General features: G+C 38.3%; 1 protein-coding gene across 2 annotated transcripts in view; it reads left to right on the forward strand.

Moving 5' to 3' along the window:
- htr4 (5-hydroxytryptamine receptor 4) overlaps positions 1–15,630 on the forward strand; it is a 137,298-nt gene that overhangs the window by 103,159 nt on the left and 18,509 nt on the right. The window contains exon 7 of one of the 2 annotated variants that reach the window (XM_073067657.1): positions 620–696. The exons of the other annotated variant lie outside the window; for it this stretch is intronic. Within the exon in view, the coding sequence (XP_072923758.1) occupies positions 620–680 (61 nt within the window). The 3' untranslated portion in view covers positions 681–696. The remainder of the gene's footprint in view (positions 1–619; positions 697–15,630) is intronic. 2 annotated transcript variants of the gene reach the window in all.

The raw sequence follows: 15,630 nt of genomic DNA on the forward strand, positions 1-15,630 counted from the left end.
AAACATTAACATATCTACATTACATTTATTTTCATTGAAAGTCTACCTTTTGTTAAAACTATGCTACAAGGGAATGAAATAAGAGTCAGTAAAAGTTTTTACCAAGTGCTATCATTTTTAAATGTACAAAGCAGCAATCTGTATCAACCATGACAGGGAGTTCTCCAATGAGTCATAAGCCATCAAAGTCAAGGAGATTCCAATTTCATTCCTCATCCTCATCAAATCAGCTGAGTACTGGAGTAATTAGTTGAAAAGGTGTAGCTAGGACTTGGTGACCCTAAATACCTACAAAAACAGAACAGTTAAATGAAGTTTCTATGGTTACCTGGTCTACCAGGAACTATACTTGGAAACACAGCCTAAATCAGTGGCATTAAAAAAAAACAAAATAATGTTAGCTAAAGCTTATTTTATATCTACATATATTAGTGCATAATTTAAATGTAAAGCATTGTACTAAATCAAGGAATAAAGAATACACACTTCATATGTCTGTGTTAATTTCTTTCACTGTAATTTAGTTTTTTGCAACTTGATATTCTTTACATATTAACTATCTTTTCCATCTTTTCTCTATCTATGTTCCCCTTCAACTTTTCCTGCTTGAACTTTAAAGTGGTTGCTCTGCTGTCTCCAAGCTGTTGCTGCTGTTCTGTAATAGCCCTCAACCCGTGTAGATCTAGCAAATTGACCGTAAGTGATGCTGTTTCTTTTTATATCTTATTAATTGACAGTTTCATTGAGGTGTAAAAACCTTGAAGTAAAACATCCTTTTGAAAACTTCAAGATTGTTCTTTTATCTGTATGTTGTCAAAAATAGTTTAATCAACAGAAATAGCAGTCAAAAAGGATATTCCCTGCCAAGCATTTACATTTTATCTTTTGTTATTAAAACAATTAGTCGAGATTCAAATGTAAACAATTCATGGGTGACTATTTTAATTATTTAATCCTAGAACTAAAAGATGATGTTTTGCTCATTAGTATTATTAATTTTGTAATCTGTGATATGCTGTTTATCTAACATATTCTCAAACTAGCTGCAAAGTGTCGGCACCAACTCACTATCAGCTGTGAGCAAGAACTTATCAGTTAAATGCTGTGCCATTATTTTTAAATAGACTGATTCATTCTTTCAGGAAAAAAGTGGCAGCACAGAGCATTTCTATCTACCTAATGATGTTTGCTTGCATGTGCACCCTAAGAAACATGGTAGAAGGTGGCTTCCCTGGAGAAGTGTAAATTCTGTGTGACAGGAGGTGTAAGAGGATTGGATATGATGCAGGCAAACGACATGAGAGAAAATGGGAATAAAAGAACCTAAAGAAGCCAGACAGTGTTTTATAACCACCGATTGAACAAATAATGATTGCATGTATAAGATTCACCTCAGTCTCTGACAGAGTTTTGATACCAAGCCCTAAGAAAACACTTTTTTTCCTTAACCTGACATATGCTCACTGAGTCCATTGAATTAATGCCACTTCAAATGGGTCAATTAAAACTCTACGTAAGTGTCTACATAATAGACGTTTATCTATTACCACAAAAAAAGTCAGCAAATCTTCTGAATTTCGGTCAACACATACATTACAACTTGTGAATATTTGCTTTACAAATTTTCATTAAAACACTATTGAGTCTTGGCTACATGGTTTCGAGTTGTGAAGATGCATCACATTCTGCACTGTGCTGAGGAGAACCTTATACCAAAATTTCCATAATGCATTTCACCCAGCCTTTTTAAAGCACCTAATTATGCATAGTGATACGACATTAAGTCAAGGTAAAGCAATTTTACACAGTTCAATGAGTTGTTGTATACTCATATTTGGGTGCCTCACAGCAAAGTGACAACAGCAATTAGGAAATGCTCTAAAATACATCATGATAAGATACTCAATACATTGTGATGCAGGAGACTGCAGATGCTGGAATTTGGAGCAAAAATTAAACTGCCAGATGAATTCATCTGATTGAGTAGCATCTGTGGGAAACTGCTGATAGAGGATCTCAATCCGAAGCATCTACAATCCCTTTCTCTATCACCAATGTTACTCAACCTGCTGAGTTCTTCTGTAACGATATTGATTGTACCCTTCAGGAATCTAAACTTAAGCCAAGACATTCGGCCTTATAGATGTCTATAAGCACCCTCACTTTAGGGAGATTATAAGATATAGGAGCACAATTACGCCATATGGCCCATCGAGTCTGCTCCACCATTTCTTCATGGTTGATCCATTTTTCCTCTCAGCCCCAATCTCCTGCCCCTCCCTCTGTATCCCTCATGCCCTATCCAATCAAGAATCTGTCAACCTCTGCCTTAAATATGCCCAGTGACTTGGCCTCCACAGCTGCCTGTGGCAATGAATTCCACAGATTCACCACTCTCTGGCTTAAAAAAGTCCTCCTCATTACCGTTCTAATTGGACATCTCTCTATTCTGAGGCTGTGTCCTCTCGTCATAGACTCCTCCGCTACAGGAAACATCCTCTCCACATCCACTCCATCAAGGCCTTTTACCATTCAACAGGTTTCAATTAGGTCACCCCTCATTTTTCTAAATTCCAGTGAATACATGCTCAGAGCCAAAAAACACTCTTCATTTACATAGAAACATAGAAAATAGGTGCAGGAGTAGGCCATTCGACCCTTCGAGCCTGCACCACCATTTAGTATGATCACAGCTGATCATCCAACTCAGGTTGGATTTGACAAGCTATTTAATCCTGGAATCATTTTCATGAACCTCCTTTAACCCCCTCTCCTATTTCAGCACATCCTTTCTAAGATAAGGGCCCCAAACTGTTCATAATACTCGAAGTTTGGCCTCACCAGTGCTTTATAAAGGCTCAACATTATATCCTTGCTTTTAGATTCCAACCCTCTTGAAATGAATGCTAACATTGAATTTGCCTTCCTCACCACAGACTCAAACTGAGAATTAACCTTTAGAGAATCCTGTGCAAGGACTCCAAAATCCCTTTGCACCTCAGATTTTTGTATTTTCTCTCCATTTAGAAAATAGTCAGCCCTTCCATTTCTTCTACCAGAGTTCACGACCATACACTTCCCAACACTGTATTCCATCTGCCACTTTTTGCCCATTCTCCTTATCTAAGTCCTTCTGTAGCCTTCCTATTTCCTCAAAATTACCTGCCCCCTCCACCTATCTTTATATCATCTGCAAACTTTACAACAAAGCCACAGACCCCTGTGGAGCACCACTAGTTACCAGCAGTTAGCCAGATAATGCTCCCTTTATTCCCACTCTTGACTCCTGCCAACCGGTCATGCTGGAATCTTTCCTGTAATACCATGGGCTTGTACCTTGTTAAGCAGCCTCATGTGTGCCACTTTGTCAAAGGCCTTCTGAAAATCCAAGTACACAACATCAACCGATTCTATTTTGTCTACCCTGCTTATTTATATACCAAATTCACCTGCATTGATGTTTTCACAACTGCATTGATGAGGTTGGATGGCAGGAGCCTTAGGTTAACTCAGAATGTTATTTCTTACAATTAGATTGCAGTTACGAGTAAATCAAATATTGTCATCCTAATTCTAGACACAGTCATTTCTCAAGAGGATAGTTAAGTAATAAAATTAAAAATTAATAACAAATATCTTGATCCTGGAACAGTTTCTGCTGAACTTAGTAAAATGCCTCCTTACCCAGGATGGTGAATATTCATCACACTTCCAGCTGTTAGAGGCATAGACTGTTAATCTATTTTTTTATTCATTGACATGCAGTACAGCCCTTTGAGCTGCACCTCCTAGTAATCTCCCAATATACTATACTAATACTATCCTAGTCACAGGACAGTTTACAATGACCAACCATTGTATCTCTGGAATATGGGAGGAAACCAGGGCACCCAAAGAAAACCCATGCGGTCACAGGGAGAAAATACAAACTCCTTCCAGGCACTGAACTCAGGTTGTTTGTACTGTAAATCATTGTGCTAACCACTTTGCTACCACAGCATTATATTCAGCAACATTGGTTTGAAAAACAATATTTCACTTATAGGCAAACTAACTTTCAACAATTACATTAAAAAAAAACACATTTTAAAGGCTCAATCACAAGAAATCGGCATGAATTTGCAGACTGCTGCTCAGTATGGTGCAGGCCAATAGATCATTCTGTTCACACTAATGGCTGATCTTTTCTTACTTTCTGAGCCATTTTGTCGGAAGAAAAAAGGGCTTACAATAGAAATTTGTTGGGACTGGCTATCAAAAGCAGATGGTCTGAGACACTACAGGCACCCATAGTGTTCACCCTGCAAGAAGCTTTGATTAACTCATCGCCAAAACATAAGGAGCCATGTTCTCAACTTGATTGCTTGTAGGAGCAATGTCCTTCCTCAAAATCCTCCTCAAAAACCTCAGGATTGAAATATTGGACTTATAAACCTCAAAAACAAGCACCCTTACAATCAGGACTGCCATCACAGTAAAAATCAAATTAAAACATTTCTTAACTTCTTAGCCTCCTTAGCTGAGAAATTGATTTTTTACTGCTTTTTGGTCTCCAATTCATTAGCAAGATCACTGATATACTATGTTCCAGAACCGTTCACCCCATGTATTTCTTCTTCAGCCGCTAGAGCAAGCAAAATCGGCAGAGGGCTTGGTGCCATTGCAGATATCCCCAAGTGACTATTAATAACAAAATAAAAATCTTTGTCAATAAGAAAGGAGTGGATTCTGTAATAGTCCAGAAGCAAATAGAAGAGAAGGGCAAGGGGCCATTCAGTCCTGACTGTCAACATCAGGAACTCCGTGCTAAGCTTCAACTAAAGCTGCTCCCTTGAGGATTGCTGAAATAAAACAGAATGCAGAAAGGACCCAAAGGCCCTACAATGTGGAGAGAGGAAAACCTAGTTAACATCACAACTAATGGCATTTATTTTAAGAACTGACCAGTTCTGATGTAACAGGAAAGGCTGCTGTCTAAAAAATTTTGAATTAGTTATCAAGTTCTCATGGTTATAATAATCACAACTTTCTGAATCTTTTTGAAGACCATTTGTTCCTGGAAAGATGCTCATAAGCCTCATAACGTCATACCTTGACGTTCATCTTCTTTCTCAAATCACTCATACAGTTCCAGGGTCACTTAAGCTATTAAACTGTCTTTCTACAATCTCCATTCAATGTGATCCTATTGGGTTCTGCACTCTTACTGCAACTACATACAAAATCCAAAACATCACAAAGTTTAAAATGGTTGTAGACTTTAACAATAAACAGGTCAAACTTCCAATTTAGTCCGGCATGGGAGGTTAGTTAGGAAGATTCAGTCGCTAGGTATACATGGTGAGGTAGTAAATTGGATTAGACATTCCCTCAATGGAAGAAGCCAGAGAGTGGTAGTGGAGGATTGCTTCTCTGAGTGGAGGCCTGTGACTAGTGATGTGCCACAGGGATCAGTGCTGGGTTCATTATTATTTGTCATCTATATCAATGATCTGGATGATAATGTGGTAAATTGGATCAGCAAATTTGCTGATGATACAAAGATTCGAGGTGTAGTGGACAGTGAGGAAGGTTTTCAAAGCTTGCAGAGTGATTTGGACCAACTGGAAAAATGGGCTGAAAAATAGCAGATGGGGTTTAATACAGAAAGTGTGAGGTATTGCACTTAGGAAGGAAAAACCAAGGTATAATATACAAGATAAATGGTAGGTCACTGAAGAGTTCAGTAGAACAGAGGGATCTGGGAATACAGATACAAAACTCCCTAAAAGTGGCGTCACAAGTAGATAGGGTCGTAAAGAGAGCTTTTGATACATTAGCCTTTATAAATCAAAGTATTGAGTTTAAGAGTTGGAATGTTATGAAGAGGTTATATAAGGCATTGGTGAGGCCAAATTTGGAGTATAGTGTGCAGTTTTGGTCACCAAATTACAGGAAGGACATTGATAAGTTTGAAAGAGTGCAGAGAAGATTTACAAGGATGTTGCTGGGACTTGAGAAACTGAGTTACAGAGAAAGGTTGAATAGGTTAGGACTTTATTCCCTGGAGCATAGAAGAATGAGGGTAGATTTGATAGAGTTCTATGAAATTATGATGGGTATTGATAGAGTGAATGAAAGCAGGCTTTTTTCATTGAGGCTAGAGGAGAAAAAAAACCCAGAGGACTTGGGTTAAGGGTGAAGGGGGAAAAGCTTAAAGGGAACATTAGGGGAGGTTTCCTCACACAGAGAGTGGTGGGAGTGTGGAATGAGCTGCCAGATGAAGGTAAATGCGGGCTCACTTTTAACATTTATGAAAAGCTTGGACAGGTACATGGATGAGAGATGTATGGAGGGATATGGTTCAGGTGCAGGTCAGTGGGACTAGGCAGAAAAATGGTTCAGCACAGCCAAGAAGGGCCAAAAGGACTGTTTTGTTTCTGTGCTGTAATGTTCTCTGGTTCTAGTTCCCATTTTCAGCCATATGGCACTAAAGGAGATTTCTTAGAACCGCTGATGCTAAATGTTTTTTTTTATCAAATGTGCAGTCTTGCAAGAATGTGATTGTTATTGCTCATTGTCCAGTCTACTTTTGAATTTCAAGCCTGCTGCATTTTAAATTAATCTCAGAATGCAATACTTTCATGGTTAGCTGCTCTTCCCACCACAATACTTACGGGTGCTTCTCATGTCGACCATGCAAGAACATGTTAAGGTCAAGCTCAACAATGGTTATTCAAGAGCAGAACACCACTGGCTGATCAATAGGTCAGGAGCCCCCCCCCCCCCCCCCCAATAATCTGCTCTTCATTTCAGTGGAATACTAGCTGTCAATAGTCACTGCTTCACTTTATCAAGCCTCTTGGTCTCATCTGAAATTGCAGCTAAGTTACTAACAATGAAACTAATTTGATGTATTAATATCTGCAATCACTCTCTTCAGAGTTTGACAGATATACATCTGTCCTGGTGCTCCCTGGAAGCCTCTACACAATAAGCAAGACAGTTGAGCTGTGTAATGAAATACTTCAAAGAGATTTCTTCTCTGCTCTTCTGTGATTTTTCAAACAGTAACTTTTTACTGATAGATACAGTATTTCTCAAACCAAAAGACGTAACATATGGCAAGATGACCTATGTTTGGCTTACGTCTGCAGTCACTAAATTTTTCCGAAGAACTCCCAGTCCGTTGTCTACTGGCCCTGAGTATGCGATTGCACTCTTTCTAGAATAGTTTTGTAATACTGCAGAATTTCTGAAGAAACTCTTACTCTCTAGTAAATCAACACTGTTAGCAGGAGACCAGTACTATTGCCAGCATTAGAACATAATTCCCAGCAATAGCAGGAGAAGGCTGCTGATGGTAATGTTGATTGCTCTAGAAGCCAGAACTCAAAAGGGAGCCTGTGTAACCTTATACGGTATCCATGATTAACCATGTACAGTCAATCTCACTGTCTCCAGCTCTGAATGATTGCTTGAATGTTATCACAGGAATAGATGAGAAATACACAAGGAAGGAACTGTATCGGCTTACAGCTCATGACATAGGCATTCATTTTGTGCTTTGAAGTGACAACAGCACAAACACTAGCACATTTTGGCTGCCTTATCGTGGGTTGGGAATGATAAAAACTGACAGATGTAAAACATGGGCCGAGCATATTAAATGCCTTCATGAAGCACATTGCATAAGTGGACCGACAACAACCTTAATGGAACAAAATCTTTAAAAAGGAAATTTAATGAAAGAATGAATGAAAGTCTACTCCCCATTAGTGTCTCGTAGTATTAGTGACTTTCCATGTAGGCTTGAAACACTACCACGACACCAAAATAATTCACTAATGACATTTTGTGTAGGCTTGCAACCTACCATGACATCAAGATAATTCCCCATGGCTGGTATCTGGCATTGGTAGGACAGCTCTGTTCTTGGCCCTGCAATGCTGATATCCTCTCAGGGTGTCCACAATGAGCTCACATCTACCATCTGGGAAAACAACTGGAGAATAAAGCTTGGGTTTCACCCACTACAGCTGTGACTGAAAGGTCACAGGAGAGTCATGTGAGTGGACAAAAGTCCCCATTCCCACACTGTCAACTGAATTCTCCTAGTAACAGGTGGGCACCCACATTTGCCATTGTCCAAATTGTGCAACTTTCATTTAGGTTTGCAAGTTCTGGTGTCTGGTTCCTCATTTTCTACCCTAGACCTGGGTGTCTTGCTTTGTGGCGACCTGTGAGCAAGCAAATCTCAAGGTTGTATAATTTATACATTCGTTGATAATAAATGAATCTTGAATCATAGCAATACTGATGTCCTATGGAGCAGCAGTCCACTCTTCTGGGAATCATCCTGCTGCTGTGGAGAAGGGCAGTGCCTCAACAAGAGAAGAACCTGTTCAATTAAATCCATATTCCCTCAACATTTCCACAGCCAGGTCCAGAAAAGTGAATCACTTCCAAACTGGGAGAATGAATTTATTGGCTGGGTACCAGCCTACTGAGAGAGCATGAACATGACTCCTTCATGGTTCTAGCTATCTCATAAACTGGTCTGACAGGCCCAAAGCATTTTAAAGCCCCTACCCAAGTGTTTGCTCCTAAATGCATTCTTTTAGGGTTTATCCAAGTCAGTGCTGCCAACTGGAACCAACTTCAAGGAGCTTCCCTTCCCAACTAGCTACCCCTGGTTTGCTTGTACCACATTTCTCCACTCATGTCTGGCAGCTCCAGCAGGTCTCGTTCTGACTTGCTTACAAGGCCTTCCTGCAGTGCTACCACGAGAAAGGCCCTATCAAGCATGTTTGATGATCTCTTGTGGTGTTCTATGTATTTTGTTCGAAGTAGTAGTAAATGGACTGAATAATCTTCAGCAGCTCGTGTTTCATGGCTTGTCCAAACAATTAACTAGTCAGATCTTCACTTCTAATTAAAATCTCAATTAGAATTTAAATATCAAAATATTGCAGTTTTGTTGAATGACTTTTGGTTGCTAGTATCATTTCAGCTTATGCTTTCAACTTTTATTGTAGAATTTTAATGGTTTCAATAAATATTTGCATATAATTGGTTTCTGCTAACAGACTCACTCAGAAAGCAGTACACACTGCCTATCAGAAATTTAAAAAAACACCAATTAATGGATTACTGCAGACTTTTCAACTCTCCCAAAAGAGTTGAACCGCTGATTAATAGAAAACTATGTAGTAAACAAAATGTAACTGATGGCTTACATGTCCAACAAATCAAAAAGGGCGGGCTGTTACAGACACTGAACAGTACCAAACTTTATAAGTGCTAGCAAAGTTTTTCCAAAATACTGTCATCATTAATCTACTCAGACAAATATTTCCACATCCAGCCGCAGATGCTTAATTTGTTTTATATTTCATAGTAATATTGGGGAATGTAAAACATGTTAACTGCGTCTATATTTGACTGCATGGTTACTACTCATTTGCTAAACTTGTAAAAATTACAATGTAATACATATGGTAATAGAATGCACCAGGCAAATTTTTCAACCCTAAAGTAGAGAAACATAGGTCACATTAATTTGAAACTGACAAATATGATAGAGATTATAGCAATTGCAATAAATTGCCTTTCATTGTGTTTGAGTGTAGAAACCTAGATGCTGCAACTTGTCCATACAGCTATAAAATCTTACGTGCATGGCTTCGACAAAGCTCCACATGGAAGACTGGTCCAGAAGGTTAAGTCACTTGGCATTCAGGATAAAGTAATGAATTTAATTCAACATTAGCTTAGCAGAAGAAGACAGAAAGTGGAAGCAGATGGCTGTCTCTCTGACTGGAGGCCTGTGCCTAGTGGCATACCACAGGATCAGTGCTTGGTTTATTGTTTATTATCTATATTAATGATTTACATAATAATGTGGTAAACGGGATCAGCAAATTTGCAGATGACACCAAATTGGGCTGTAGTGGACTGTGAAGAAGGATATAAAAGTTTGCTGTTGAATCTAGACCATCTGGAAAAATGGGTGGAAAAATGACAGATAGAATTTAATGCAGACAAGTGCAAGGTGTTACACTTTGGCAGGACAAACCAGGGTCGGTCTTACACAGTGAATGGTACGCCACTGAGATCTGCAGTAGAACAAAGGATCTGGGAGTACAGATCCATAATTCCTTGAAAGTGGCATCACATGTAGATGGGGTCGTAAAGAGATCTTTGGGCACATTTGCCTTCATAAATCAAAGCAACAAATACAAAAGTAGAGATGTTATATTGATATTGCATAGAGATTGGTGAGGGAGAAATTGATGTATTGCATGCAGTCCTGGTCACCTACCCACAGGAAAAATATCAATAAGCTTGAAAGAGAGCTGAGAGAGATTACAAGTATGTTGCCATTACTTATGGACCTCAGTAAAAGGTTGACTAGGTTAGGACTTTACACCATGGAACACAGGAGAAGTGTGTGTGTGTGTGTGTGTGTGTGTGTGTGTGTGTGTGTGTGTGTGTGTGTGTGTGTGTGTGTGTGTGTGTGTGTGTGTGTGTGTGTGTGTGTGTGTGTGTGTGTGTGTGTGTGTGTGTGTGTGTGTGTATAGGGGGGTGAGGGAAGGAAGAATCTTAATTAATTAATTAATTTAGGGATACAGTGCAGAACAGGCCCTTCTGGCCCAACGAGCCATACACCCAGAATGCTACCTACTCAACACTAGCCTAATCACAGGACAAATTAGAATGACCTACTAACCGGTGCATCTTTGGACTGTGGGAGGAAACCAGAGCACCCAAAGGAAAGCTACACAGTTCACAAGGGAAATGTGCAAACTCCTTACAGATGGTGGCAGAATTGAACTCTGAATTCCTGTACAGCCTGAGCTGTAATAGCATCTCACTAACCGCTGAACTGCCATGGCACCCAATAGAGGTATCCAAAATTATCAAGGGTATAGATAGGGTAAATACATGCAGGCTTTTTCTCCTAATGTTAGGGAGACTTTAACTGGAGACCTTGGGTTTAGGATGAAAGGTGAAGTAAAAATCCTTATAGAGTAATCCTCAAATCCAATAGACCCCGGTGAATTTCCTCTGTGTACTTTCCAGGGTATGCCTGTGATTTGGTGTTCCACGGGATGGCCTTGCGAATGTTATGATTTTGATGGAAAGGAATATTTTTGTCATGTTAGTGACAAGTTTCCTCCAATACTTTATCCCTTTTCACAGATGATAGGGCTGATCCTGCTCTAAGGATCTTCAATTTCTCAGGTTCAGAATGAGACCAAAGAGAAGCCAGAAGAGAAGGCTTGAAGTATGTCTGAGGTCTCTCTTCTTCATTATGTAAATTTCTGCAGCTATATTTTATGTGCAGATTTAATGCCAAGTACTAAATTAGGCTTGAAATACATGGTGCAATCACCTTGCTTCTGCTGTGACTGTTTTTCTGTCCTCAATATGTTCCTTGTAACAAATAAAAAGAGAAACCTTTTGGAGAGGAGCTCCTATGGCTGACACAGGATTTGGGCTGCTTGTGGTCATGTTTACAATACCCTTTTATGATTATTTTTGTCATTGCATTTAATTATATTGATAGTTTTTCAGATAATGATACTGAGTAGGGCTTTTCCCACACATCTAGAAATTGTTGGCAATTGAAGCTAGTAATGTTTATTTTGTCTTTTTCGCAGGATTTGTATTGAAAGACCCAAGTCGTCATGTGAAAAATAAATGAGGAAGTGCATACCACATAGCCAGTAAGGGGATTTCGGCTCAATCTTTAGGTTTGCAAAAATTTGTGGAAAAACTTGACAAAAATAGTCATTTCCACCAAATTCACAAAACTTCAAAGGCCATCCCATGGTGCATCAGATCATAAGTTAGAGGCACAATCATGATTATTTTAAGCTTTACCTATAGGAATAATTTGAGATACTTACAGCAAAAAAAGATTTTGAGTGTAAAAGCTATGATGTTGTACAGTTCTACTTAAAGTAAAAGATATAACAATATCACTTTTCTTTTACCTCATTTTCAGAACACGCCAAAGCAGAAAGTAGCACCCTGTTGCTGTTGTAGTGCAAGATATGCAGCAACCAACATGTACACTAAGTTTCTACAACTCAACTAGGCAAACTAGTTAAAGGTGGAAATGGAATAAAGTATATCAAATTCACCGAAGATTTTCTACATGTATTTTGCACCCACAAACATATAAGGTTAGCAGTATAGTTTTGGTGTACAGAGCACACCCCTACATGCAGTTTTTATTGACATAATTTGCTGCAGCTTTTTTTTGTGAGAGATTTTACGCCCTGGATCCTTCCATGTCTTTTCTCTTTGGGAACACCCATCTTCGCTCAGTCAAGCTGAAGTCCTGGTTCCCAACCCCAGGTTACATTGTCAGGTACCTCCTCATCTGGAATCATTGTGTATGTGATCTTTTCTGTGAGCAATGCAGGAAGAAACTTCAGCCACTGTACGTAGTCCATATTTTCCTCACTACAGATTTTGATGCTGTCAAAATGAGGATCTGTGGGGGACTTTTAAATTTAATCTACAGAGGTTCATCTTGATCCTTCAGTTGATTCAGGGTGGCATGCATATTTGATCCTAAATAACACAGCCAATCTCAGTGAAGAATGGTATCAAACATTGCCATTACTAGGCAGACAGGGGGGGGGGGGGGGAGAGAAAGAAAATCAAGGGTGTGCTAAAAGCAAGAGTCCGCAATTCCCACACTAGTAGCAGCTAGTAGAACCAATGCCTCATAGCACCAATTCCATCCTGATCTTGAGTGCAGTCTGCGTAGAGTCTGCACGTTCTGTGTTTCATTACAATCTTAAAACCTCATAGAATGGGACTGAAATTAATTGCTTCTTGGTCGGACAGGACTGCCTAAGGAAGTAACTTTGTTGGCAATTTGTTGTCAATATGAAATATAAAAATGCTAGATATATTTTTATTAAAGTATTAAAAATATAGAAATATAACATTTAGTGGAAAGCAATAGATTCTCTTATACAGGCACACATTTCCTGGTTATGAAGAAGTGAATCAAGCAGTAGTGTGAACATCAAGAAGATGACGAGGAGAATGAGACAAAACAGAGATAACTACAGATAACCATCAGTTTCAAGAAGGTCCAACTTTACTTGCCACGCCAACAGAAGAAATCAAAATACTATAATTACTAAAACAGATAGCATGTTTGGCAAATTGGCAATTTCACCCAGGCTAGCTCTTTGGCTAGGATCAGGATCAGGTTTAATATCACTGGCATATGTTGTGAAATTGGTTGACTCTGCAGCAGCAGTACAATGCAATACATAAAAATAGGAAAAAAAAACATGAATTACACTAAGTATATTATATATAACTAAATTAAATAAGTAGAGCAAAAATTCAAATAAAAAAATAGTGAGGTAGTGTTAATGGGTTCAATGTCCATTCAGAAATCGGATGGCAGAGGGGAAGAAGCTGTTCCTGAATCATTGAGTGTGTGCCTTCAGGCTTCTATAGCTCGTTCTGATGGTAACAGTGAGAGCAAGGCATGACCTGGGTGCTGGGGCTCCTTAATGATAGATGCTACCTTTTTGAGGCATAATTTCTTGAAGATTTCCTAGATACTACGGAGGCTAGTGCATTTGATGGAGCAGACTAAGTTTACAACTCTCTGCAGCTGACTTTGATCTTGTGCAGTTCCTGTGATAGTTCAATCAAAGACCCTCTCAGAAAATGCCCATATTTGAGTTAATAATACCAGTCAAACATACCTAAAGTCTCCAGGTATTATTAATACCAGTAGGGAAGATTTTTTTTATTATTTTTCCATAAGTAGCTGCAATCACCTGCTTACTTCCAGTGAGACTGCTGTTCTTTAATTTCCTTCTTATCCTCCTCTGAAGTAAAATATTCAGTGACATAGTCATGATAAGACTTTGAAAATTGCTCTTTTCAAACAATCAATTATTTGCACTCCTATTTAGAAAATCACTGTGGAATACTGCGTCTTACTCCCACGCCACTTACTAAACATAGCTTTATTAAAAAAAAGCACTGCTGCAAGATTCCACAGGCTTGCACAGAGATAATTTGTATGAGTATTTGACGAAGCAAAGGTTCTCAACTTATTCTCGGTGAATGTCCCATCCAAAGTCCAAATATACCCAACATCTGATTCATCCCTGAAAAATACCAGTTAAATTCGTCAGCTGGGAACAAACAAGAATGGGTGAAATTGAATTATTGATAAGATCATTCAAGGGTTCCTTGAAGCTTCCCGACATTGCTTCAGAATCAAAGCATGAACAGGTCATAGCAGTATAATCCCATTTTAAAACTTGCTATTTATTTATACCAGAGTGAGATCAAAATTTGGAAGTAATATAGATTGCACAGCTGATTTTACATAATGCAGTTGATGCCACTGATGGATGGAACTAGACCTGCCACATTAGTCCATTGCTCCATTATTACCTGATTCCCAACAACCTCAAATTTCATGATGATTAATACAGCTTTGCATTGTCTATTAATTTTCAGTCACTTCACTAATTAGCAAAAGGTTCCACTTAATAGTGCTATCAAAAGTGCTATGAATTCAACAGCAGACACAGGGTACAAGGTTGATCTAATATGAACTCTACCTCACACCATTACACACACTTCCTTTTCTTTCAGATTCCTTTTATAATGTGTAACAACCTTAAATAAGATCATCTGATGGAGCAGAGACAAAGGTAGATTTGCAGTGTTTTAAACTTACATAAAACAGTTTCAACATTGTATCACAAAAACAAAATACGGCACGTTATAGACATTTAACTTCAGACAGATTCTCTGGAGAGAGAATCTGGTTCATCCTTCAGTTCAGTATACTGAAATCAGAACTAATAAAATTAGTATTTGTTAACCAAATAATGGTTTTCCAACAATTATAATTATAAATATATAGGACCAAATTTTGATTTTAAATAATTTCCAAGCCATTAGTGTAAAATCAAACCAACAGCTCTTATTCCACATGCCTCATATATCACATTGTAAAATATATCAATATAAAATATTGGTAGTGGTTTCTTTTATAGAAATGCATGTTTAAGTTACCACAATTAATTAAATTTCTTACAGGCTTAGCCAACAAATTGAGTCAACACATTCCTTACTCTTCCTTTCTATTCCTTTTTAAGCAATTTTTCTTGTAGTTCTTTGAAATAGTTGCCATCTGATATTAATATCAATTATTTTAATTTGTCCTGAATACAGTTTGGTAGGGATTAGGTTTTTCCATTGTCTTTTCTTATACACTTATATTCCTTATGTTATGCTGGCTGGGTTATTCTTCCATCTGCAGTATCATTAGCTAAGATATCTCAGCAATAGTTTTTTTATCTATTTGCAATAAAAAATTACTTTATCATTTCTAATGTACATTTCACTCAATACGTTGTGGTTGAAAGAAATGTTACATTAGTTAACAGATTGGGAACAATTTGGAACAACTATTAGAAATTGGTATTTCTTGTCAAAAAGGTAATCTCTCAGAGTACAGAAAAAATAAAGAGCAAATCATTTCTCTTGGAACAGAATAAACTTTGTTGTAGATGACATTTAATACAGCCTGTTGTCCATTGGGAAGTCATTACCTACAAAGTCAGTGCATGGCAAATTGCT

Source organism: Hemitrygon akajei, chromosome 15 (assembly GCF_048418815.1).
Source record: "Hemitrygon akajei chromosome 15, sHemAka1.3, whole genome shotgun sequence".
Lineage (NCBI taxonomy): Eukaryota > Metazoa > Chordata > Chondrichthyes > Myliobatiformes > Dasyatidae > Hemitrygon > Hemitrygon akajei.